At 36.8% G+C, this 27,705-nt stretch overlaps 1 protein-coding gene and 1 long non-coding RNA gene across 9 annotated transcripts in view; both read left to right on the forward strand.

Annotated features, from left to right (window-relative positions):
• The window catches only part of LOC149076118 (uncharacterized), a 205,548-nt gene extending 194,471 nt beyond the window's left edge, over positions 1-11,077 (forward strand). For 5 of the 8 annotated variants that reach the window (XR_016194031.1, XR_016194033.1, XR_016194032.1 and 2 more), the window contains 2 exons: positions 7,653-7,721; positions 10,987-11,077. This is a non-coding gene — a long non-coding RNA (uncharacterized LOC149076118). The remainder of the gene's footprint in view (positions 1-7,652; positions 7,722-10,986) is intronic. The other 3 variants (XR_016194034.1, XR_016194035.1, XR_016194038.1) reach the window with 1 other exon arrangement.
• An 8,705-nt stretch (positions 11,078-19,782) lies between these two features.
• Positions 19,783-26,606, forward strand: LOC149076119 (uncharacterized). Its single transcript, XM_089243648.1, has 2 exons — positions 19,783-20,233; positions 25,582-26,606. The coding sequence occupies exons 1-2, from the start codon at positions 20,020-20,022 to the stop codon at positions 26,538-26,540; spliced, it is 1,173 nt and encodes a 390-aa protein (XP_089099774.1). The 5' UTR covers positions 19,783-20,019; the 3' UTR covers positions 26,541-26,606.
• The last annotated feature ends 1,099 nt before the right edge of the window (positions 26,607-27,705 follow it).

Consider the following 27,705-nt stretch of genomic DNA (forward strand, 5'->3'; position numbering starts at 1 on the left):
ACAACGAAAAAATGTACTCCGCTCAGCAAATTGACGGAAAAATTTCTCAAATTGGATTAATTTTTTTTGTGTCTGTCGTGATTGACCGATGTCTGTATATTTAGAGCACATCTATTTAATATCATGCGTTTTACGCAGAGGAAGCATGGTTTTATTTTGCTGGTTTATCACTTCGATAACCAAAATTACCGAATAATCACACAGTAGTGTTTAAAAATTGCAGCTAAGTCAATCGACTCGATCAATCCGATTAAAATCAGTCAAAATTTGAATAAACACTTTCATCAAAAATTTGGAAATTTAATTTAATTGGCAAACTGGCTAGATATCTTGAATTATGCTGCATATATTGTATAACATTATAGCAAGGTCACCATGTTTATAAGAAATTTTATCTGTGCACTGCTTTCAGTGGGTGGCTCTAAAAAATGTCTTAATTTTCTTATCTCTTATTTATAATTTTTTCTTATTTTCAATTTTTTTCTTTTCTTTTATTTATTTATTTTTTCTAAATTATAACTGGATCCTTCCGTATTCCCAAGAGATAAGTATGATCTGTAAGGAGAATTTCTTAGTGTTAATAGGCATCCATGCCCGAACAGGGATTCGAACCCAGACCTGCACAGTCAGGGGCTAGTTCCATAACCATTCGTCTGCGTGGCAGTTTTCTTCTTTTTTTTTTATTTCTTATTTATAATTTTTCTTATTTGCAGTATTATCTTTCTTGTTCCGTATTTTTTATCCATTCCCGTATTTATTAGCATTTGGCAAATAGGAACATGAAATAAAAAAAAGAAAATTTTATAGCATCAATAAATAGCATGTGATTACTAAAGCAACGTTTCTTCTAGCATTCAGTAATGTTTAATAATTTAATTTTTAGCACTTATTAGCAACCGATTAATTAGCCGATAAATCAATAAAAATGTGTATTAAACCATTGAAAAATTTCGATTGATTCACATCCCCCATCAGAGAAGTCCACATCTATTTACTTAGTCATGGAAATAGGCGCCTGGTATGCCATCTCATAGCGACGAATAATATGTACTCCGTTTTTTAACACAAATTTAGATGCAGAGACCTACCAAGATTTGTCATTTGCTTTCTTGCAATAGAAGATGGGGTAAGGAAAAGTATACCTTACAAGAGTGAGACGATCTCGACACTCTTTTCTCTGCCTATAATTTTTTTATTTCCTTAAGAGGGGAAAATTCCTCAAAATGCAGAATATATTATTATTATTTTTTAAACTATGAGCGGCACAATAATCAGGAATTCTTTTGTGGGTTTTTAATTAAAAATTCTACCCTACTCCGCGCATTTATAAACACCTCACTGGATAATTTTTTGGTTTGTAATGAATGGTTAACCGATAGATATATGGTTATGGCAAATGCATTTTGTATCATTTTATGAAATTTTATATCATGTGTTTTTTTTCCATAGAGGAAACGTTTTCGTCTCAGTGGGTACGTCGATAGCCAAAATGTACGGAGTATGAGCTCTAAAAGCTATGGTAGCCCGATTAATCGATGAATTGTTGATCTTGGTTAAAAACTTTAGTTGAGTTATCTCGATCAATCCGATTGAAATTTGTCAAAATTGAAAAAAAAAATTCATTGAAGTTTGAGAATTAACTTGATTTATTTGACAAAACTGATTGGATCTCTTGCATTATGCTCTCATATATGTATGACATTATAGCTTAAGGAGCATATTCAAAAGAAACGAGACATTTCATTGGTTCAATGGATGGCCTTAATTTCTTAATTCTTACTTTTATTATTACTCAATTATTATTTTAATTATTATTCTAATTCTAATTTTTACTGTTTTTAAATTCTTATTTATATTGTTTTTAAATTCTTATTTATATTATTTTTAAATTCTTATTTATATTGTTTTATATTGTTTTTACATGTAAATTTTTATTTCTTATAATTCTTATTTCTTAATTTTTATTTCTTAATTCTTATTTCTTAATTCTTATTTTTTAATTCTTATTTCTTAATTCTTATTTCTTAATTCTTATTTCTTAATTCTTATTTCTTAATTCTCATTTCTTATCTACTCTCGTATTTATTTAAATTTGCAAATAGGTACGTGAAATGAAGGAAAGAAAATTTAATAGTATGTAGTATAGTTACCAATGATACGCTGGTTGTAAGTAATGAGCATTTAAAAATAGCCGATGAATTGATAAAATTTTTTTGATTAACCAGTTGAAAATTTCAATCGATTTCCAGCCCTACCAGAAACCCAAATCAAAAGAAAGAGTCCTGAACATAGACATCTGGGGTGGAATAATATGTACTCCATTTTTTGAAACAAATTTACATTCGAAATAAATTTACATTACATTCAGACGTCTACCAAGAAATTGTTCGACAATCAATAGCCTTACTTGAAGTAGATGAACGCGAATGCTGGATAAATAAAATCTGCTATTTGGTAAATTCTATAAAGGCAATTTAATGCTGAAGGAATTTTTTGGCAACAGAATCATCTCAAGGTTCTCCAGATCTTATCAATCCAACGAGATCTCCTGTCTTACCAGTTTACTATTTTATGAGAATACTTAAGCCCGGCCGTATACAAAAACTAGCCACACCACTCGGAAGAAATGCAAATAAATATTATCGTTGACATCAAAGCATCAAAGAGTATATATACACACCAGAATGCTTCATCGGGTCGTGAGAAATTCATTCTCAAAAGGTGGGAAAATTCATTAAAATACTGGGGCATCTTTTCTAATGCTTTCATTGTGGCCAAGCATTGGTGTATTTACGGAGGGGGGGGGGAAGCTAAGCGGGCTATAGCCCAGGGTGGCAAGTTCAGAGGGGGCGAAATTTGATTTATGAATAGTCGACAAAATTAGACTAGAATGGGAGAAGGGCGGCAAAATTCGTGTAGCACACACACGGGTGGCAAAACCATAAATGAGCCTCTGTAGCCAAGGTATGTATTTTTCTACTCTCATAATACATTCCAGTAAGATTTCAGTTAAAACGCAGTGTATTTATGGAAATACTATAAAAGTAGAGGAATAGAGGAATTTTTTCGTGATTCTGTAGACATTTTCTTGTTTTTAAGATCCTATGGATACATTTTTTAAAATTATGTTAATTTCTCTATATAATTATCTTTTAATGTTAATCACATCGCTACAATAAAAAAACTACATCGTTAACACGATGTTCTTCTCTGATGTTCAAAAGAGGACGAACTGCAATTAGATGTAATAACTTTGTATAATGAAAAGCGAACTAATGCGATACAAGAGGAGATTTCCATTGAACACGCCCCCATCCCAGAACTGTTTATGTGTGATTCTCCCGGCCCATTTTTCTCCAGGGATTTTACGCCACAGCGCCCTCTACACATGTATCCCGTAATGATTTTTATTCCAGTTCTCTCCTCCTGATGTCCGCGATGGATAAAGGAATTTTTTTTTTCGTTTAATACTAGAATTGTACCTTTTCTTCCGTTTTCACACTACATTGCATGAAATTACTTTTCTCAGAAAGAAATAAAAAACAAATTTGAATTAAAATTTTAATAAAATCAAAAACATCTCTCTTCAAACTTAAAATAATAATTACACAGTAAAAGTCCGTTATAGCGAGCATGGCTTAACGAATACCGCTATAAAGAGTGATTTGCAAGTGATTCTCAAATAGGTATTGTTAAAGACAAAAAATATTCGGTTATAGCGAGTGGAAATTAGTAGCATTCGCAATAACGTCAGAAGAATTCTCAAAAATTCTCGTTTTTCCCTTCTCTTTCTTCAAGCATTAAACATGATGACTCTCTCATCATGGTGCATGTTCCTCGTAAAAATTACTCTGCGGAATTTATCTCAAAGAATACAAAAGCCATAATGAACACGGAATGGACACAGAAAAGCCAGATTTTTTTTAACCCCTTCTTCCTATTTTTTGGGCTGCATCACTATACGCGTGGGATACGTGATGATTTAATTCGACTTTCGTCTCTTCCAGTGACTAAGAGACCACGGGACCAGAATTTTAAAGTCATTTTCGAATGACTGGAAAAATTCATGTTAAAAAAACTTTCCGATTACTGGGAAAATGTTGACGAGCCCACACACCCATAGAAGTGAGCAAAGTGAGCAGTGATATGATAATTGGGGATTTTAAATTTTCAGTTGGTCAATTAAATCGCTTTAATAATATGAAATGTCTTGTAGAATCAACAGCTGTGAGACCAAAAATCAATTTCATGACTAGAGATCTGATCATTCGTTAATATTAGAAACGATCTAGAAGTCATTTCAGTGCAGGTGTGAAGTAAAAATTTTCTACAATTCTATTACCTGGCAGAGCAAAACAAAAAGGAAATTCACTTATAACGAGAGATCTGTTATAACCACGATTTTCCTCGTAATTGTGAACTGTCGTTACAACGGACTTTTACTGTGTATAATTTTTTTTAGATTACTAGATGGGTTCAAAAAATATTTTTTCAATAAATTACTACACATATGATATGCAGTCGAATCTTGTTATAACGAACTCCAAGGGACCGGAGAAATTACTTCGTTATAAAGGATTTCCAGGTTTTCGCATTGTTCCTATGTTAACTCATCTTGGGAATTAGGAAAGTGTTCGTTAAAACCATATTTTTTTCGCTATAACAGCATTCGTTAAAACGGGATTCTACTGTATATTTGTATTTGTGTAATTACAAAAAAAAATTTACTTGAAATAAAGAAAGCTTTGCACTGGTACCCCTGCTCCATTTATCAAAGACAAAACTTGGTTATAAATTCAAGTAAAATTGACTGTTGGTTTTCTACCAGTGTGTAGCATGGAAATGAACAATACATGGTATGACACCATATATTGTTTGTTTTCATATTGCATATCAATGTGAATCTTATGCTCCATAACACCGGTTACTATATTTTCATGTTTGCCGCTGTTGTTTTAGTAAACATAAAACATAGTAACCGGTACTATGGCACATAAAATTTACACTAACATATATCATGAAAGTGATAAATATATGGTATGATACCATATAGCTTACTATTCATTTTCATGCTGCCCACCGATTTAAAACCAAAAACCAATTTTACTTGAAGAATTATAACAAATAGTTTTGTTTTTATTGAATAAGGGATGGCAAGCGTCCCAATTTAACTAAGTTTCTTGCAATTTATTTCTCCCATTTATGCCGGTCTGCGAGATTGTTCCCTCTATTGCTCCGGCCCGCGAGTAGAAAGTGGTTGAAGAACACTGGTTTGGGCCATATTGTGAATACGTATTCGAGTTTGGGCAAAGTAGTCCGTGGGGATGCGAGACTGGTGCAGCGGCACTCTCTATAATAGAAAATATTAATTGAAAAATAATTTTGTACAATAAAGCAAGGCGGCTGCTTCGAAACCGTGAAAACGTTCAGAATATTCTAAATAATATAACGAATTATCGAATTACATTCTTTTTTTTTTAAGGGAACCTTATGTCCGTCCAGGGCAGATCCATGAAAATAATACCAAAAATGTTTTCTTGTGACCATCACATCGTTTAATATATACACGTATGTGTTACACGTACACATACACACACATATAAATTGCCCCCATGGTATTTATTGTATGTGTTTATTTGTCTGTCTTAAAACTTTATATACTATTCATGATATTGGTATTTTCCACATATGTTTTAATCAGAGTTTTATATTTTTTTATGCATTTTTCATTTTTTATGTGTGAATCCAGGGTATTGTAAATTCCCGGTCCTAAATAGATAAATTGTTTTTTTATTATAGTTTTACGAGGAAGAATTATTTGAAATTTGCGTCCCGTTATTTCTGATATTTCTTTGAATTTGTCTTATTTTAAACCAATCTGTATTTCTGAATAGAAAGAGTAATAGTCTATAAACATAGGTTTTACGAACATTTAATCTGTAGTCATTTATTTGGATATTTGATGGATGATGAGTATTTGGCCTGATTATATTTAAGCTTTTGTTTATTGTTTTGTTGAGTAATCGGATATTGCAGTCATAATCACCTCCCCATACACAAATTCCATAATGAATGGTGGACAGGATCCAAGCATTGTAAATAGTTATCAAAAAGTTTTCTGAAATAATGTTTCGGAGGTTATATATTCTTATATTATAATATTTTATTCTATTGTTGATATTTTCTATATGATTTTTCCATTTCAAATCTCTACTAAATGTTATTCCTAAATACTTGAAGGTTTCAGTCTTTTCTATTTGAGGGCAATCGCAGAGCTCATTCATACAATTTAGAGAGTGATACCTTATCTGAAATGAAATGTCAACGTCATTTCTTCGAAGCTGAAATTTTATGTATTTTGTTTTCGAGACGTTTAACTAGAGTTTATTTCTATGGAGCCAATATTGAATTCGATTTAAGTCTTCTTCTGTATATTGCTTTAATACTTGATCACTTGAAGCTGATATGCTCAATGCGGCATCGTCGGCAAATGTAACTAATTTCCCATGCAGTTGCAAAGAATGAATGTCATTTATATATACTAAAAATGCCAATGGTCCTAAAATTGATCCCTGAGGAGTTCCTTTTCTTATTATCTTATAATCACTTATTATATTATTTATTTTAACAGCTTGCTTTCTATTTTCAAGATAACTCGTAAGCCAGTTAAAAATTTTCCCCCTTAAATCTGCATTATAGAATTTTTTCATTAATATATCATGATCGATACTTTCAAACGCTTTCTTTATATCTAAGAAAAGGGCTAAGTTTTTATTATTTTTATTATTTTCGGTGTAAATATATTCAAAGAATTTCAAAATGGCCATTTCTGTATTCATATTTTTTCGGAAACCAAACTGTGAACTCGAAAAATAACTATGTTTGTCAAGAAAATTCACAATTTTATTTCTAACAACTGATTCGATTACTTTTGAGAATATGGGCAAAATCGAAATGGGGTGAAAATTTGTTAAGTTATTTTTATTTCCGGTCTTATAGATGGGTTTTACAATTGCGTATTTTAATTTTTCCACAAATTTCCCTTCTAATATGGAAGTGTTTACAAGATAGAGTAAGAATTTAGAATGATATTTATACACTATTTTTAACATCTTTGCAGTAATACCATCATAATCACATGCTTTATTATTTTCCAAACTATTTATCACTATTTGTAAATTTTTTTCATTTATTGGGCTGAATGCCATTGAATCTCTTTCGGAGTGTGAAATATGATCCATATGTTCATCTAGATCGGGAGAAACGTTTTCAACTGTGTTGATGAAAAAACCATTAAAATCTTCAGCCAATTTAGCATCATTTAGGGATTCTGGTAAAACAATCCGTGACTGAGGTCTTTTAACAATCATGTTCACTAGTCTCCATTGTTTTCTATTCTTTTTGCCACATTTAAGAAATTAATTTTGAAAATATCTTTCTTTGACGAATTTGATTTTTTGTTTCAGCAAGGTATTAAATTTTTTATAGTCTCTGTATTTCTGTACATTATTAATGTCATGCCTATGAGTTTTATATAGTTTTTCTTTATAATTTATCATTTGTTTTATTTCAGAATTCATCCAATTATGTTTATTGTTAGTATTTTCAGGTTCGCACATCCAGTGTTTCTTATGTTTATTTATTAATTCCAGAAACGCTTCACAGATGATGTCAACATTTTTTTCTTGATATATTTCATCTGAGATTCTCGAAGATTTCATGTAAATATTGAATTTGAAATAGTTAACTTTTTTTACTGAGATTTTGTTCGTTTAATTCATTTTTATTTCCAATTTCTCTATTTATATCGATTTTCAAGACCAATGATCGGAAATCGAGCTTTTAACAATAGCAGTTTTATATATTGAGTTCATTTTTTTATTTCTTATAAATATGTGATCAATACACGAAGGAGTCCGAGATTATTTTTGCACTGGGGCCCAGCGTCTGATACGGGCGGCCCTAAGTTTGGGTACCAAGTTATGCCAACTCTGTACCTTTACGGTGCGCAAGATACGTATTCCTTCTAAGTATACGTATTCCTGCATATACTTGCTGCTGTGTTGACAATTCGAATCTAAAACACATGTGGATAATTCCTAATTTCATTTAAAAAAACCAGTTTTGTCAAGTAAATAATGGAAATTAATTTAATTTAACTTGGAGTTGAGATTACATAAATTAATACCGGGACAAGAAGATATCCGGACAGTGCATTTATTAGCAAAAAGTCGGGACTGTCCTGGATTTCCGGGACATCTGACCACTCTAACCAGAGGGGTAGGCCTCACTTCTACTAGTGATAAAAATAGATTACACCAAGTTGATCACTCAAACACATGGCTACCAAAAAAAATTTCATACGTAGTGGTTAATGCATCTACAAAGGAAAAAGAATTTTTCCTTATACGCCTTTGTTCCTTATACGGCTACAAAGGAAAAAGAGATTTCTAGGATCTATTCGAAGACCTTTCTTTCCCATAGAGAAAGTGAAGTCATTAAAGAGGGTATTAACTGTATAGACAAATTTTATCCCTGGAATAGAATTTACTACAGGCTTTATAGAAGTAGCCGATGCGTTAACTGTGGAAGTAATTGTCACAGCTGAATTAAAGGTAAACAACATAATATGTTGTTTATTATGTTTAAAAGAAACATATTATTTTTTCCTTTTCAAAAGCAAAAATAAAAACTTACAATATTTTCACTAATTCTCAACAGAGAAATTTTTTGTATTGAACATTTTTTTTCACACAAGGTGATTCTTTTTCAAAAAAAAAGTTTATATGGCATCACAGAAATATTTGATTGAGATTTTTCTCCAGAACACTTAAATTGATTAAGTTAATGAATAATGCTTTTCAAACTTAAACCACTAACCACCAACAGTTAATAAAATAAAAATTAGATTGCTTTATTCTGCATAAGTTGATATTTTTTAAGGTGAAAATTTAAAAATAAATAAATAAATTTCATTTAAATAAAAAAAATCAGATTTAAGTTTTAAAAAAATCCTAATTTTTATCAACCCTGGTATAGGTAAAGGCTTCCTCTATCAATTTTTCTATCATGGGAAGACTGTCGTGGATGGGTCTAGCCTCCAACTGTGGATCAGAGACGTGTGAATATAGGGCTATATAGTAGCAGAGGGACAGCTACAGCATCGGCTGATCTAATTCCAAGTTCTTTTTCCTGGATAAATCTGATTGTAGATTCATCGATTACATAATAGCGGGAACCGCAGTAGTAAAGCTAAACATTGTCAATATTAAATTTTTCCGTAAGTTCTCAATATTTTCAGAGAAACATTTGAACAACAGTCTTCTAGAAACATCATTCCAGAAGCACCAGAAAAAAACTTTAAAAGGTTTTTTTTATTTGATACGTATAATCTATCTTGTTCCGATGCAAGAATTAGCACGGAATAGTGCTTTCCAGTAAACTGGGAAGAAGACTGCGAATACGAAAACCGTGAATATGAAGTCCGTTATTACCGACGGCTGACTGTACATTTGCTTAAATATGTCTCTAGAGTTAACTGTTTATGCATATAATGTGCGTTATACATTATATACATTTATGCTACTGATTGTATAACAAAATTTTTACTTTGCTGAATACAACAGTTTCTGCAACTGGAATATTTGTAACTCTTTAAAAATATCCAACAACACTTAAGACAGAGAAAATTATTAACACCTGTTTGGCCTTTGTCTAGTTTTCGAACATTCTAAGAAAGGAAGGGGGGGGGGGGTTAAATAAAAAGATGTCAAAAACAGAGGTCGTGGCCCACCTACCCAACCAACATAACTGCAGATAAAATTGTGTGTTTATTATATATATATATTATATATTTTTTTTTTTGTGTGTGTGTATCTTTAACATTAGCTCTTCCACAGTCACTTGCGAATTACTCGTAATTTCGAGACGCTCCTTATAACGGACTTTTACCGTATACATCACGATTGCATTCAGTGAGAGAATAACCATTTTCTGCGAAATTTTAATGTTTTTTATCTATCCAGAAGATAATGCACACGAAAGTATTTTTATTAATTGCCAAAAAAAAAATTAAAATTATTATTTCTGTTAACATTAGGTTCAGTGATTCTCAAAGTATGCGCCGCGGCTCCTTGGGGACCCACAAACCATTATCAGGGGTGCCGCGGTGATCAAGTCTTACTAATGTGCCTATTCACTACCATGACTTATTCTGGGGAGCCGCCGATACATATCAGCTATGGCAAGGGAGCCTCGAAGACATAAGATTGAGAGCCACTGAACTATTTGATTTGAGACACACCTGTATAAAAGCGTTTACTACATTTTTACAACACTTGAAGTAGTTTTACCGACTTTCGGTGAAGTGACGCAAAATACTGATGTTATTAGACGCCCTCAGTAGCATAAAAACAGGCGACGAGTATAAAATGTATGAAGGTGATTTAGAAGGGGAGAGAGATGTAAAAAATATCGTTGTAGAGCGGTTTTAAAATCTCTTCATTCAGAAAAAAAAAATGTTGTAGATGGATCGTATGTTTTGTATGAAAATGATTTCAACATTAGACAATTGACAATTTCAATCATGATTTTAAAAAAATCGTGATATACACAGGGATTAATCTTTTATCGAGTATCGCTGTAGCGAGGTTTCACTGTATAACCTTATGAGGTAACGGACGATATCCTGAGACTTCTTTTTTTCAGGTACACGGTTTTAACATTCTCCCAATTTTGTTACATTTAAAATAACAGAATAAAAAAAAATGCTATTCGCCATGTGTTTCGCACACTGGATTCATAAAAATTTTGTGCATTTTCTCTATATGTGCCAGAATCTACTGTTGGCATCATTGTGCATCTTTGCCTACATTTGAATTAACCATTTTCTGTTTTGTTTGGGAGTTCATCCCACACACACACACTACATCTTTAATATGACACACACAGTAATTTCACTTCAGTTTTTTTTTTCATTATTTTCAGGATTCTTAGACTGTGGTTGCAAATAAAAGAGAAAAATTCATTGTGAATTAACTGATGTATTTATTATGCAATAAAGTTCTTTTAAAACTCTTTCATATTATATTTTTCATTTTCTTTAGTCGGTTATTATTACCGGAAGCCACGAGTCCCGATGTGATCACATTTAGTGTGTCGTGCACTGTAATTACAGTTGTTCCGAAAATTGGGAGTAAACGGAAAAGACAGCGGTATAAAAAATAGACTATTTGTAACAATCAACTTAGAAATGTAGCAAAAGTCTGGCAAGGTCTGACTTCGACCAGACAAAAATTAGGTTTCAAGTATAGCACCAGCCCACGGAAGTCATCGTTTGGCTTGAAAACTGGCTCAGAGTAGAGCCTGCAAATCTCTGGGTTAGAATTCTTGGGATGGCAAATGCCAACTTTATAGGAGGTATAAGGTTTATACAGTGAAACCTGTCTCTAGGACGGACACTGCATGAGACGAAAATCTGTCTTAAACGGAATCACAATATAGTCTATTCAATGATTAGTGCTTTGATTTGCACCTTTATAAAACGCAAATTTTTCGAAAACGGAATATCAATTCAGTCTCTTGCCTTTGCGTTTCGTACAGGTTTCACTGTATATACTTATAGGTTGGAGATACGGGTGGGGGGAGCATGCCCCCCCCCCCCCAGTGTCATAGGTGGAGTAGAGTTCTCTTGTGTATGCGTGTATATGAATTCACATCATCGTCGTCGTGCCCCCCCCCCCACCACCCCGAATTTCAAGTACATTACCGCCTATGAATATCATTTCTCTGATTCCAACCCTCAACTTTCTGTCCAAAATACGAGAAATGTCAGAGGTATGTGCCGCCATCTATTGGCGTATATAAGAACCGTAAAATAGTATAGTTTAATAATTTCCCACAATGTGGCAGCACAAGTTTGCTCTTAATTTTTCATTTCTACATGTGATGACCATACGTCCCGTATTTCATATGGCAGCTAAGGTTTTCCCTGGTTTTTTTTTTTGGCTGTCCCGACTTTTTTTGCAAAAATGTCTCGGTTTTCAACGAAGCCAACTTGACTTTTTATTCTTCAAATCAACAATCAAAATTATCTTTCCAACACAGAAGTTACATTACGGTAATTAGGATTACAAACTAGAATATTCATCTCACGCATTTGTCTTCTTTTTTTTAAATTCACTATAATTTGAGGCGGTGCATCATTCCAACGATTAGCAACTTTTCTGTGATTTCAAGTACGAGTTGGCAACTTTGCTTACTTTCGGTATCATTTTTAGCGATCATTGGCATTATTTTCTGAGCAAATTTCTGGTATTTTTTTCGAAAAATGTGGTCAGCCACTATCTACTTGAAAAGAAAGAGAGCTTATCATCCAACACCAGCTAGAGCAGAAAGCGTCCACGCGGAGCACATGGCGTCACTGAAATCGCCTATTTCCCCTATAGTCATTGAATATACTGCCAAAAAAGGTTAAGATTTCGCATACGTCGGCTTGCTATATCCAATGGCTACAGGTGAAATCAGTGACGACTTCAGTGACGTCAAAGTTTCACGCGGAGACTTTCTGCTATAGAAGTTGCTGGCTTATCTCACATTCTCAGCGTGACGGCAGTACAATGATACACCCTTAGAACTTGATACCCCTACCGAACTTGCTAGACATGTCCTCTTTTTTGATGCCATTTCAAGAGTCCTCCTACGTTTCGAAAAATTTGCCCTTTTGTCATTCTCTTCAGGTTTTCGGAATGCTTCCTTCCCCCCCCCCCATTTCAGTATGAAATTTTCATACTAAAAACTTTTATCCAACCGAAATAAAATTCTTTTCATTGATATGTGCTTGTAAGCATAGATAGCGGAACTTAGGGGCTGAGGACATTTGAGCCGCCGCCCGCAATAAATTTTGTAAGGAGCAGAGCCCCATCAATAATTTCTGAAAAAAAAATGCAATGCAGTTTTCCTGCATACGACCAGCAACTTTCAGCCCCCCCCCCCAATATATTCTCCCCCCCCCCCCACACACACACACACACACCACATTTTTATACGTTTCGACCGACCAATCGTCGTCAAAATTTCGGCTCGTTCATCCCGATTCATCCTTTTAGGTCAAAATAGTCCCGTTTCATAAGATCTTCTTTCCCCCCCCCCAGATTACTGTTAATCAGGGTAAAATACCCGGTGGTTTCATACTGAAATGAAAAGCGAGTGATTGACGTACCAGCAAACTGTCGGAAACAATTCCACGGACTATAACCTACATCATGAGCGGCGTGACCATATTACACATCGAACATTGAAGGACCGGACACACCCCGCTTTCCATCTCAGAGAGATTCCGAAGCTTTCACGGGGGATGGGTGCATCCGGAAATTTATTAATTTATGTGAAATTAACAAAAAACGGTATTCATATTTACAATAAAGAATCTGGAGTAAAAATTGTGATCATAGCATCATCCACAGATAATCAGTCCGTAATCGTGATAGACCTTATGTAAATAGTCAAAGAATAATTTTGTTTTGTATGTGATAGAATCTGGAATTGTGTGATCCAATCTAGATTATACTAATCTCATCAATCAAACTGTAATAAAATATACATTGACGTCAATATTGCTGGCATCTCCATTTCATTCACACCCGCCGGAAAAGAATAAAACAGTTCACACTTGTCTTCTTAGGCGTAAATTATATTGAATATTAGGTGTCGGTGAAACAACCGATGCTTTTCTTCTTGGCCGTAAGTTATACATTTTAATAGGTAACCATATTACACAGGAATTTTCCATATTTTTAGTGATATTCTTGTGTCTTTTCGCAGTGCCGTCTTAACGCATTGGCTCACCCAGGCACGGCGCGGGGGCTCAGAAAAACGAGAAGTAGCCGAATTTTTCGAGAATAGTCCAGGCAGGGCCTCTGAAAAATCATTTGGTCCGGGGGCCCAAGATGCTCTTAAGACGGCCCTGTCTTTTCGTCACTCTCTCTCACTTTTTTATACATACACTTTTCCTGGATTTTTTTTTTGCGATGCATATTTGAAATGGCAATCTTTTCTGAAATGATGAATGAAGATAGGTTTCATCACTTGTAAATTATACTATGATAATTACGTATAAATATAAATATTCATCTGAGCAATATTTGTTCTGTTCTAAGGTTTTTTTCCCGTGAACTACAAATGTAGAAGAATATGATGAAGAATTCATTGCGATTTCCAATATATTCTTCATCATGTTCTAGCATTTGGGATTGAAAATTTTCTTCTTCTTTTTATCAGAAAATACAGTTATATTCGGGGCCGGACTTAAGCAGATGCAAAGGGTGCTGTCGCACCAGACCGCAAAATATAAGAGTCCGTAAAACTATATTTTATTGCATTGATTACTTATAATATTTTACGATAAATGCTTTGAAAAGCAGCTTGAAATTATATTGGAGAAAAGTATGCGTATTGGTACGAACATTATGCAAATAACCATAATTTGTCCTTTATCGTGTCATTTATCGCCTGTAGATAGTAATTATTTTATGTAAAAGTGAAATTTACGCATTTCTCTGTAAAATTTGCCAAATTGGAAGTAATGTGATCTCGCGAGAATCGTGGAGAATTTTCTCGAAATTCCCTACACCGCATAAAAACGCCACCAAAGCGGAACTGAGGGGCAGTTCGTTGCATTTTTTTGAATACGATATCATATATATGTTAGAGAAGCCGTATGCCAGGGGAACTCTCTGCTCATTGTGTCAAATCGTTGCTTGTAAATGCGTTTACATAGCTGCTGTATATAATAAATCTGTTTTGTCCTTCAAATTGCTTCGTGCTTTGCCATCTCGAGTGCTTATGAGAGTCCTTATACGGAACAATATCTATTTATTAACAGATACACATATGGTAGTGAATCCACTGTCCCCACATCCTTGAATTTGGTCCTGTTTTTTGACAAGTCCCCAGAATAAGATTTTTAGCTTGCTGTTCATATTGATTTTCAAAAAAATATATATATATAAATATATATATATATATATAGCTTTAAATGCGTATTGGAAAAATATAACACCGATACCCCCAGAGCCCTGTCAGCCTCCCCCAAGAGGGCGGCCCATGGTCTTAAAAGTGACATGATCCCTCGAGAAAATAGACTCTCTGGACTCATCACACTATAAGACTTGAAGTGCTAGCTGCCCCGATTCAAAATCGTATTTCATGTACAGTGGATATCGCTCATAACGTTGCAGAAAAACCATAATAAAAACACTGTAAACGGGGAGAAAAACACTTTAAACTGAAAATCTCAATGGGATATTAGTAGGAGTTTGGACGGCGAAAATAAGTCATACTAAACGGAAAAACGTCTAATTGGGGACGTTATAAACAGGATATCCACTTTGTATTAGACATTACTTTGTTTTTCACAAGTCTCACTAAAAGGTGAGGCTCCTTATCCATTTGCACTATCCAGTATGGCCATGTGTTGAAGACGGCCCTGCCCTCTCTTAACCTCCTCAGAAAGGGGTTTTTTTTTTACTGATACTGAACTCCAAGAATATTATTGGGCCTCCTAAATTAAATTTCGGTGAATATGTAGTACAAATAATGATTTGATCTCTGAGCCTTACTCGGGGCCGGGCTTAATCATTTAGCGGCCCATTGCGACAATAGTTTTGCGTCCCTCTTCAATATTATGAGAGAGAGAGAGATAATAATAAATATTATCAATGTGTAATAAAATCCAGTTTTACATCCTCTAATATTTTGCGCCCGGTGCGATCGCACCCTTCGCGTCTGCATAAGTCCGACCCTGACCCAGGGCCACCCTTACCAGATGCGGGGCCTTATGCGAAAATAATAGCAGGGCCCCATTAGCAGCGATTTTTTTCTTCTGTGAAAGAGTGGAATCGCAAAATTCGGAAAATGAAAATTATGAAAATTGGAATAAATACAAGAAATAATTTCAGAATTGGCGTAAATTTAGAATAAATGAAAGCACAGATTCAGAATTGAAATTCAGAATTCCGGAATGGATGAAAAAATTCAGAATTTCAGAATTGAAATTCTGAATTCCCCCCCCCACTTCCGTATCTCCCCCCATGGAACCGGGCCACTGAATGACTAAATGTCCCGTCCTGGTTATATTTGACCAAAGAAAGATGAATATTCTATTACGGTAAAATTACGGTGTTGAAAGAAATGATTTCAGAAATAATAAAAATTCAGAATTAATGCGTGAAATAATTTTAGAATAAATGAAAGTTTATAATTTCTGTATAAAAAAATGATTCCCGTATGCATTTTTTTTTTTTTCAAAATTTTTTAGACTTCATTTGAAGTGATTTTTCAGAGTTAATGAAAACTTATAATTAAAGGAAGAATATTGTCATGGAATTGAAAAAATAATTTCAAAGATAATGAAAGTTTTTAGAGTTAAGCAAAGAAATTATTTCAGAATTGATGAATAAAAGTTTGAAAAAGAATTAGTGTATCCACCACATTTGTTTTTATTTAAAAGTTCAGAGAGGGCCGCAACTAGAGGGGGTGTAGGTGGGTCTGGTGCCGCGGGCGCCGGACTAGAGGGAGCGCCAATTTCACTCTTTAACCTCTCCTTCAACATTATGAGGGAAATACTGCACGTTTTTTTTAGATACATATACCTTAAAGGAAAAATAAGGTCTTATATTTCTTCTCAATGACATACTTTCTACTGTAATTGTTAGATATTGTTTCAAAATATCATACTATTACTACTGCCATCTATAAAATTTAATTAGAAATACTAACTTGAAAACTTTAAACAATGTTACCATTTAATATTAATAGATGACAGCAGCAGTCCTATATTTTAATAATTTCTCAATTTTTGTGATACAGTTCACACTATCACCAATAGATGACGCATCTACTCCATGGTACAATTTGCTTACGAAGACCATATAAGCTCTAATTTACGGGACATTTTCTCCTTTGTCCTATCACATTTTTGCTGTCCCAACGTTTTTCGTCAAATAAAAATGTCTGCTTATTTCCACGACTCTTATTTTAATTTGTGAGGATTAATAAAATCAACAATGAGTATAGTTCGTGAAATTTTCGAGAATTTTCAGTATTTGTTTGTATTCAAATAACCTCCCCCCCTTCACTCTAACAATAGGATATATTCCTCGCAACGAGAGGGGGGGGGGAATGTGAGAAAATGACTGAAGAAAGGGGGGAAAATATGGCCAAATCTATATTGTTCTATTACTTTAGTTTTCCCCCGAACGAAATTTCTGGCTACGCAGTCTGCCTTGCAGGTTTCCCGTAGCTCTTCATTTTTCCGCTCAGAGCAATCTAAACAATAATTATTGATGAAATTGCTTATGAATTTATTAATATATAGTTCCTGGACATCAATTCACAGCAATGCATTCATGAAATGAAAATCCATAGAGCGCGGCGAATTGACCCAAAGGAAAACACATTGACAGAAAAATTCATCCACAACAGTTCACCACCGAAAACTCGAAGGAGTGACCTAGTCGGTACGCAAGTGAATGAACAAGTGGCTGATTTAGGCTTCAAGAGATACATATAGTTTGCTCACTAACTCACTCCGGAGCGAATAACAAGTGAACGAAGGAGTGAAAGAGGCAAGCACATTGGTGCGCAAGTGATGGGGGAAAAAGAAAATTCGAAAGCAACTGAACGAGCAAGAAAGAAATGAGAGAGCAATTAGACGAGAGAAAAAAAATTAGCCAATGATTGAGCAAGTGAGGAACTAAGTAATTTAGTGAATGCGCAACTCTAGTAGACAAGGGAATGAATGAGTGGACAACTTTTAGGGAGTGAGTGGGCAACTTAATAAGTAAGTGAGCAGAGCAACTTGGTGAGAAATCGAGTGAGCAACTCTTCCTCACTCATTTTCTCACTGACCTTGCCACTTTGCTGAAGCAATCGCATACTCGATTACTCACTCACACTCTCAATTGTATACCGATTCAGTCACTCACTTTTCAGCAGGGCCACAACTAGATGCTTGGTCACCAGGGGCAAGCGCGTATTTTGACGCCACCTTGTAATGTTGAAGGAGAGGCTTCAGAATGAAATTTGCGCCCCCTCGGGTCTAGCACCCGGGCACGAGTTCCACCTGCTCCCCCCCCCCCCTAGTTGCGGCCCTACTTTTCAGATACCAGCTCGTTAAACCACTCTCCATTTGGTGAGCAACGATAGAGAAAATGAGTGAATGATCAAGCGAATGAGTGAATGAATCATTGAATTAAGGCGTGAGTGCACGTGATTGTATCACTGAATAAATTATTAGGATTATGTGATTGAGCAACTTAGTTAGACACACTCACTTTCCCACTCATTTTCTCACTAAGCAAATTTTTAGCACTTTTTGAGGCCCCCCCCCCCCATCCCTTGTCAGCAAAAGTCAGCAAAACTCTGGCCCCCTTCCCCCTTGTTAGCAAAATTTCGTCAGCACTGCCCCAACATCCTAACGCATATTGGTGGGATCAGAAACGTACGCGGGAGGGAGGGCATAGGAGGCTCGTGCGCCTCTTCTGTCTCCCAGACGAAAAAACAAATATTTTTTTATTGCAAAAAACATTTAAAAAAAATTAGAATTTCGAAATAAAGTACCTTTATATCTAATTATAATCATTTTCTGTTAATACAAGGGCGTAGCGGGGGGGGGGGCTTGGGGGTCTGGTCCCCCCCGAAATGTGAGAAAATGACCGAAAAAAGGGAAAAAGATGGCCAAATCCATTGTTCTGTCACTTTGGTCCCCCCCCCCCGAACGAAATTTCTGGCTACGCCCCTGTGTTAATATCAATGCTATTTGAAGGGTAAGAACTAAAAATTAATTTCTCTTTAAGAAATTCATTGCAACCCACCTTTTAAGCCATATATGGTAAACCCTTGACCCCCAGACCAAATGAGGCCCTGAAGGTTATCTGATGTGGCTTGCCCCCTCAAATCTAATTTTCAAAAATGAACTAAGCGGCACATTTACAAATCGCTTAAATGGCCCGTGGAACATTTCCAGAGCATTTAAGTGGCCCGTGGCACATTTTCAGATCACTGAAGTGGCCCTTAAAGATCACTTTCACATTCAAAGATCACTTTCTAAGATCAAAAAGCAACCCGCGACACCGTTCCAGAACACTTAAACGATCCGTGGCGCATTAAGTGAGTCCCTTGAGTGACATGGGGCACAGTTTTAGGACACTTAAAAGGCCCTAGTGCGGTTCTACATCACTAAAGTTACCTGCAGAATATTCCCACATTCCTTAAGTGACCCATGGCATAATTACGGATCACTTGAGTGATTAGAAGCGGCCTTGCTTGCTTACGCAATCGCACACTCGATTGCTCACTCAAACTCTAATTTCATCACTCATTCAGTCAGGGCCGCAACTATATGCTTGGTCAACCGGGGCAAGCACGCATTTTGGCGCTCCCTCACAATGTTGAAGGTGAAGTTAAAGAGTGAAATTTGCGTCCCTTCTAGTCCGGGGCACCAGACCCCCCCTTGCACTCCTCTAGTTGCGGCCCTGCATTCAGTCATTCACTTTTTCGGTTACCAGCTATATCTTATTCTAATCTGCACTTGCTCTTCGAATCGGTCACTCTAGAGTTCAGAGATGAACTGCTGTCGGTGAGCTTTCGTAGAAGAATCTTCACGTCGTCTACCCAATATATATTTTTCTATAAAGCAGCATTGTGAGCTATGACATTTTCCCCGCCAATGGCTGCAGTTGATCAGCCATAATCCCAGATGCAATTTGATTACACGAAAATGGCAACACGTGAAGTTGCGGCAATTTTTTGTTTTGGCGTTGGCGTTTATTGCCTTCTCTTGATGTTTAAATACCCTCTCATTATAATAACAGTCGTGATGGTAGTGTCGTCTGGTCACTTCTCCATCCGTGAATAATCGAAAAATAATCGAATGTTAGCGAAATTGATCGCGGGCCAATGTGGATCGCGGGGATGAAGGCGGGGATGTGACATCCAAGATGATGACCTTGGCGAGAAATAATGCAGCTGCTTTCAACCGACTGTAGTTACTACACACTGCTTCTACCGAGTCTTGTATTATTATTATTTAGTTTTTGCCATCGTCTCGACTGCGCCTCGATTTCCTCCGAAGGGGCCGCTGCTACCACCCACGACGACGACGACGCATCATCTCTGTTCAACAAGATTTCAAGTGTTTTCAATGAAAACGACTTCCCCGATAACAACGCAACCGGTATGTATACATATCGTTCATTGTCCATATGCCGTGTTTACAGAGAAGCTTTGGGGGGCTCTGATAGCCCAGGGTGGCAAGTTGGAGGAATGAATGTTTACGGGGAAACTTATTAGAATGTGAAAATAGGGTGGCAAAACTTTTATATCCAGCTCCACAAGTTGTAAAACCACAAATCTGCCTCTGCCTAGAGAGCGAAGGATTTAGTCAGCGAAGTGACCTACAGGGATAAATGAGTGAACAAATGGGAGTGCAAGCACGTAAGGAATCAAAAGAGTGACCAAGAGAGCGAAGAACAACTTGGTGAGTGACCAAAACGAGTCGCCTAGAGACATGGCTGCAACTAGATGTTTGGTCAACTGGGGCAAGCACGATTATTCAATCATTACACTTTACTCATAAAAATTTACGGCAACACTACACATAACAAGCATTAAACTGAAACAAACTTAACATTATATTCACAACAGGTACACACACATTTCAGCATGAGTAAGTAGTAGTAATGGGACAAATACACATTTTGGTACCTCCTTGTAATGTTGAAGGAGAGGTTAAAGGGTGAATTTGTGCCTTCTCTGGTTCAGGGCATCAGACCCACCTGCTCCCCCTTTAGTTGGGGCTGTACCTAGAGAACGTGGGAGTAACCTAAAGATCGAAGGACCAGCTCCGTGAGCAACCAAAACAGTGTACAAGTATATAAGTGATAAAAAAGAGTGCAGGCTTTGAGAGAGCAAAAGAGTGACCCCTAGAGGAAGTGAGAGACCACATCAGTGAGCAACTAAAAAGTGACCCAAACAGTGAATGATCAAAACAATGACCTAAAGAGTGAGGGATCAGACATAGGTGCAAAAGCTACCGATTTAACCGGAAGCCTTCCGATTTTTTAGCATTATTAAAATTTTCCTGTTGGAAACCAGATTCTTCTAATTTTTCATCTCTTTATCGAAAATCCTTAAAAATCTTCAAATTGTGCTTTTGCTTGAATGCAAAATCCTTACAAAGAATACTCTTTTCACCCTTACAGTCCCAGGCTGATCATGTTTTCTCAGGAAAAAATATGGGAAATTTAAAGCGCAAGAAATCTATAATTGTTACTAAATATGAAGCCCAAAGTTACGTATTTTTGCTAAAATCACCGAAAAAAAGTCCAAAAGATTGCGAATGATGGGAAATGAAACACTACTGCAAATCACAGTGGATCAAAATGAATTCTACAAAAAAGTTAATTATGACAAATATTTGAGATAATGTGATAAATGAGATCATTCATGTGGGCTTTCTTCACAGAGAAAAATGGAGGCTCTTCTTGGATCAAACTTCTACTTAAGATTTTAGAACTCTCTACTTGGACTTGATTTTTAACTGGATTGTTCCATTTGATCAGGATTCCAACTCAATTTTCAGTTTCCTCGATTTCTAGTCTTGTACGTTGCTCTTCCATCGTGTCTTTCCTTTGCTGCTTTTCCTTTCTATCACCTATGATAGTGTTCAGCAAATCTTTGCGAAATTTCTCATCAGTTCCTTGCTTTCAAGAATGACATTCTTGCGATCTATGATTTCGAAATTGGGAGAAGTGTTCAACCTTTAAACACTCAGAAGAACCTTAGAGTCCTTTGCCAAGTAATACATAGCAACCTTGTGCAAAGTGCTTAATTCATAAAAGATATATGTAGATGAATTATAGAATAAATAATTAAAAAATATATCTCAATGCAATCAGAAATATTGCTGTAAGAGAAACTCTAATGAATCATACGTAACTGACAGTGCAATGTACTTCCTCCCAAAAACACATTTTTTTTCTTCTTCCTGAGCATGAAACACTTATCTTGAACACAAATTTTTGTGAGTCTGGACGACCTGCTATCGCAATGTCGGGCGAAGATCAAACCAGTTGCGAACAATCTGGTGAAGTCTAAACCGCTTATGAAATCTTTGGCAATGAATCTTGCAAAGACGAAATCATTCACCGAAATCTTTAGTTAGGGTGACTCACTCGAAGACGAAACCTTCTGTTGGGATCTAGAGCCAGAGCGCCTTCCACGAAGACCAAACTCTTGAGTCTGCAACACCCTCAAAAACCAAACTTGCATCCAGATAATTTGTTATCGTTGACATGCAATCCCGGAACCTCTGAGTCTGTGTGGCTCACATGAAGATGAAACTCTAATCAAAATGATTCACTATCGCTAATGCATCTAAATTCCAGGCAGAAGAAGAAACTTTGCAAATCAAGTTGATTTGTTATGGCCACAACATGACTAATTCAAATTCTGACTGGCGAGCCCCATCAGTTTTCTAAATTTTTATTACTCGCACAGACATATAAAATACAAGACGATACACTGACACACATAAGAAAACATGGCATTTCCCTTCACCTTCTCTGATAACAACCAGCTGCCATCCTTCCATATCTTGATCTCATTCGTGCCACAGTACCATCTACTGAATAAACTGCAAGACACCCAGGCTCTGTCCCAAGAAGCAAAGCGGCATCTACTGAACAAAGAACAAAGCTATAACTGAGAATTCACCCCACATTCATATACAGTAAAACCCCTTTTAACGGACATCCCACGGATGTGGTCACCTCTCTTTAAAGGCCAAATAATTTCCTCTTGTATAATAAAAGAATGCATATAAAGCCTGTAATTAATGGTTACCTCTCTTTTACGGACAAATCTTTTTGTCCAGACAGTGACTGTAAAAGTGAGGCTTTACTGTATATAGTCATAATTTTCTTTTGTAAGTTGGAAAAATAATTTTGATCTTTGATTTCAGTGAAAGATAAAAAATTCGAGTAGGCGAATCATTTTTTATTTATTTTTTAAAAATCTAGAGAGCAAAAAATACAGGAAAACAGATTGTATGGCAGGACCGTCACTAGGATTTTTGTTGCCCCAAAACTTTAAAATTTGATAATTTTATAGGTGTAATAATTATAATTTTATAACTGCCACCCTCTAAATTTTACAACCCTAGCAGTTGCCCCCTCCCTTTAGTTCCGTCCTTGCATATTGTCACATATTGCAAGAAAAACTCCAGCTTTCTCATTTATTGGCACCTATGACACCAGATTAATGAGTAACCAAAAGAGTGATATAGAGTATGTGAAAGACCAATATGAGTGACCTAGCGAGCAAGGGACCATGCCACTGAGCGGCAGGTGCAAGGGCGTCGGAAGCGTTTCGAATCTGTGGGTGCCCATCTTGAAATTCATGTAGGAAATTTCGATTTTTGAATTAATTCTGTGGGTGCTCGGACCCATTCTACAAACTTCTGTGGGTGCTCGAGCACCCACAGCACCCCCGGCTCCGACGCCACTGGGCAGGTGTGTGTGTGTGTGTGTGTGTGTGTGTGTGTGTGCAAACATGTGAGCAACCAAAAGAATGAACTAGAGACAGGAGTATTTACAGGGGCCAGGGCTGGATCTCAAATCCTGTGAACTATGCGGTCGCAGAAGGCGCCAACTGAAGGGGGCCAATTTTTTAATCACCAAAATATTATTACACTTGGAAAATGCCCAGAACAGGCCCTGACAGGGGAAATGGCACAGCAGGGTGTAGCGCTGTGCTGCAGATTTGAGCAATGAGTGGGTCTAGAAAACTCTGCGTAAGCCTCTGTGTGGTGATTGGTTCTCAAATTGTGTGTTGCATCAAGCCGAGGATCAGTGCTGTCTTAATGTCAAGTAGGTAACTTAAGGCAGCTACAGACTACTTTGGCGTGATATCACATCAATGCCGTGAGAAATTCTGATTTGTGGGAATGTCATTCCACCTTTAGGCCCACTGGGGCATATGCAGGAATAGGGCTCAAGTTCAGAAAGGTCCTCACTTTGTGAAATGAGATCTTGTCAAAGTTTTGACAGCGAATATGAAAATTAAGTCACAGGTATTTTTAGCTAGGCAAAGGAGCCCCTCAGAAAAATCTCTTTGTTAGGGTGAGATTAATTTCCAATAAGCGTGGTCAACGCCAACAGGGTGACTTTTTTTTGCACTTAGTAATTGCGCCTTTCAATGTGATCAATCCAAGATTTCCTATAAAGAAAAATATGATGTATGGTTGCACAAAATGTACAATTTATTACAGTGAAACCTCGCTTGGTCTTGATGGTCTTGTGCTGACAACGCTCATGGAAAATCAACCTGGGGGCTTGTGGTGCTTTAAAGATGACCCTGCCAATGATGGTCTATTTATGTGCACCTAGATAGTTATCAGTAATATTTACACAACTATTTGCACATATTTGTTTCTGCTTTAGCATTGTTGCGACACTTGACCAGTGGTGAAAGAGAACCCATGAGAAATGAGGACTAGGGAAAGAAGCCATGGTTGTTGGCAAACGGGGCCTAAGCATGGGCGGAGATATGGGGGGGGGGCATTGCCCTCCATCATCAAAGGGGGGGGAGTCGACTGATCTAATGTACATATATGTATAGACATCATCATCATGCCCCCCCCCCCAGCCTTGCAAGTCCGCCTATGGGCCTAAGGTTTTTGTGATTTAGGCAGGCCCATCATTTGGGGGTTCTCAAATTGGCTTTTGAAAATACAATAAAAATAGTATATATATATACATACATACATTGAGTACATGTTCTTTGTCCCCCCCCCCCCGGAAAAAGTTGAAATGACGGCTCTGGGTGTTTAGGACAAGATAGAGAGCCCGTTATAAATGAAGGCAAGGCTAAGGGTGTCTTGAGAGCATTATTGAAACCTCTGCAAAGGGATTTTTCTAAACCTCCTACCTGGCCTAGAGATACCTGTCTAACAATTTGCATACTTATTCTTTAGAATAGAGTGTATCCAGATCTCGTTATCCTGAGGTTCCAAGCCATGCGCTTGTGGGCTGATGTGTTAAGAGGATATATGACTGTTAGGGTGAGAGAACTGCAAATATATTATCATTTAGGGGAACTTTGAGTAAGTGATTGCTACAACATTGGTATATTACTATAAGGCGCCTTTGCCCAAGAACATGTTTAACCATGGATTCCCAAAATAGTCAACATAAAACTACTTCAATTCACTGAGCTGGTGCACATCAATATCACCAGCTTCCTTGTCACGATGTGACAAGGCCCCACCAAGAGTATAAGCGGATACAGGATCAGGGAGACTAATCAATCACTGAGTGTGTATAGTGAATGGGAGGGAATGCCCACCTGGCTTTGCCAATAACACAATTCTTTTACTTAACAGGGAAGGGAGCTCTCAACTCCACCTCCAGAATCTGCTTATGTCCAAGAGCTGTGATGCACACTTTGAGAAACAATGTTTTAAACAATAAGAATTTTAAATTATGTGAAAATGCTAAGAAATTATATTCTTTTCTTTTACAGGAAGTGAGGAAGCTTTCGCAATTTCTTTGATCACAAGAAGAATTCCCTTGAAAAAACGACACGTTTTGAAGAGCTTAGGAGAAAAGTGTTCAATCACGCACAAGTGTACTTCTCCATTTGTTTGTATACAAGGACAGTGCTCTTGTGCATACGAGCATTATGAATACACTCCACAGAGTCAAAAGCATACAGAATGTCGTAAGAAGATAAAATATGGCCACACCTGTGAATTAACCGAAGACTGTAAAGTTAGTGATGGGAACACTGCTTGCATCGACAGCGTTTGCCGATGTATAAATGGCACACACTATATAGGGTCCCGTACAGTCTTGACAAATGACAGGCGTTGCCATAGAATACTGGAACGTAAAGGTGACAAATGTGAAATTGATGAACAATGCAGTCGACTCGCTGATAACCACCACAAGTGCCACTGTGTAGGAATATGCGAATGCACAAGCATTGACCATTATGCCGGATGCAGTATCTGTCATGAAAACATCAAGCGAACTTTTTTTGGTGGCGCTGCCTTCATAGTTCTCCTCCTGACTTCTAGACTCTTCACCAAGATGCGACATTCTACGTCCCCTCAAGACCGTGGCACAGCAACAAACAGTGCCACGTGGAGAAACGGGGGCCAGATGCTTAACAGCAACACTGTACCTGCGGTCGCTTCGACCGAGACGAGTCTGCGCAATAACAGACGAGTTGCTTTGTCTCTCCCAAATGTTTTTCTCATTGATCGGCAGAACTTAGGCAACCTTCCATCATCGCAGACAACACATTTCCTGCCTCATCAAGATGCAGCAGCTGGCCATTCAAACGGGGCCACTGGAGAAACGGGTGACGCACCACCATCCTATGACGATATCGTTGAGAGCGATAGATTGGTATGGAGCGAACCACCACCAGCTTATGAAGAGGTTGCATTAAAGTGCATGCAACCAAGAAAGCCGTGATTCTACCTGACAACATTGTATTCTAGTATATATATGATTATACAAATACATGGGTCCAAAATCCAACGATCCTATTGTCATTTAGAAAAATCAGTTTATCCCTATACGTATGACGTTAAAGTTCTATTCATGTTGAACAGATATATTAAATATTTAATCTTGATCCTCACCCTATCTACCTATATTTAGAATCACTCAATACAGTATCGGGGAATTTATATTGATCCTTGAAACAGCTTCTCCGCTCAAATCAGTTGTTTTTTTTCCTCTTAGCATAATTTCCAAGTCTCCCAGATCTCCCTCGATGCTCTCTATCTCGTTCCAACTCTATCTCCCTTGACCCCCCTCTGCAGAAAATTCTTAAACATCTCAAGTTTTTACCATGATTGCAAAAAAGGAAGTTTTCGTTTTTTTAGGGGGGGGGGGGAAATAAAGCGTTATTATCCCTAAAGCATTTTCATAATTTCCTCTTTGTTTTTCCGTGAAAGGACGTCACCAAAGTTCAACTCCATTGGTCTTCAATGCCCAGCGCATGCTGAGTTTTCAGCTGCATCCTACTAAATCATGGGTAGAGATACGAGCATGGGAGGAAATGCCTCCCTCCCCAGCATCAAAGTCAAAGCCCACTGATCTAATGTATTTGCGTATATATGAATTGACATCATCATGTCCCCCCCCCCCCCCTTCCAGCAATCATTGTGACCCCTCCAGATTTTCAAGTCTGCCTATGTACCAAACATTATGCAAACTGTTTTATCTTAATGTGTAATTTATATTTTATGACCACAATTATTAAATGGCATAAAATGCAATGGCTTGACAAATTGTAGGTCATCATGACCACTAGAAAATCAGTACAGGCATCTAAAATTTTTTTTAATATGCAATTGTTAAATTGGCATTTAAGGACAACACAAAATTTTATGATTTTGTAATAATTTATCTTCCAACATTGGAAGGGGGCTTCAGGACCATAGCATACCTTCTCGAGGGCCCCAGGGTAGAAATTTTCTTGAGCAAAAATATTATGCAAAATACATGTATATTTTTGTGAGGCCCATTTGGCTCGGGGGCAGTGCTCCTGTTGCCCCAGCCTAGTTACGACTCTGGGGGTCATCAAGTTCCAAAAAAGTCTGGGAAAAACCCATTATTTAAGACTGTTTTT

The sequence above is a fragment of the Pholcus phalangioides genome, unplaced genomic scaffold (assembly GCF_987345545.1).
Source record: "Pholcus phalangioides strain wild (caught in Gottingen) unplaced genomic scaffold, Ppha-v1.0 ptg000015l_1, whole genome shotgun sequence".
NCBI classification, from domain to species: domain Eukaryota; kingdom Metazoa; phylum Arthropoda; class Arachnida; order Araneae; family Pholcidae; genus Pholcus; species Pholcus phalangioides.

Bases quoted from the DNA above. Each gene is read 5' to 3' on its own strand.
- LOC149076119 (XM_089243648.1), top strand. From the start codon at position 20,020: ATGCAGCTGCTTTCAACCGACTGTAGTTACTACACACTGCTTCTACCG. The intron at 20,234-25,581 runs GTATGTATACAT...TTTCTTTTACAG, and splicing joins CCCCGATAACAACGCAACCG to GAAGTGAGGAAGCTTTCGCA.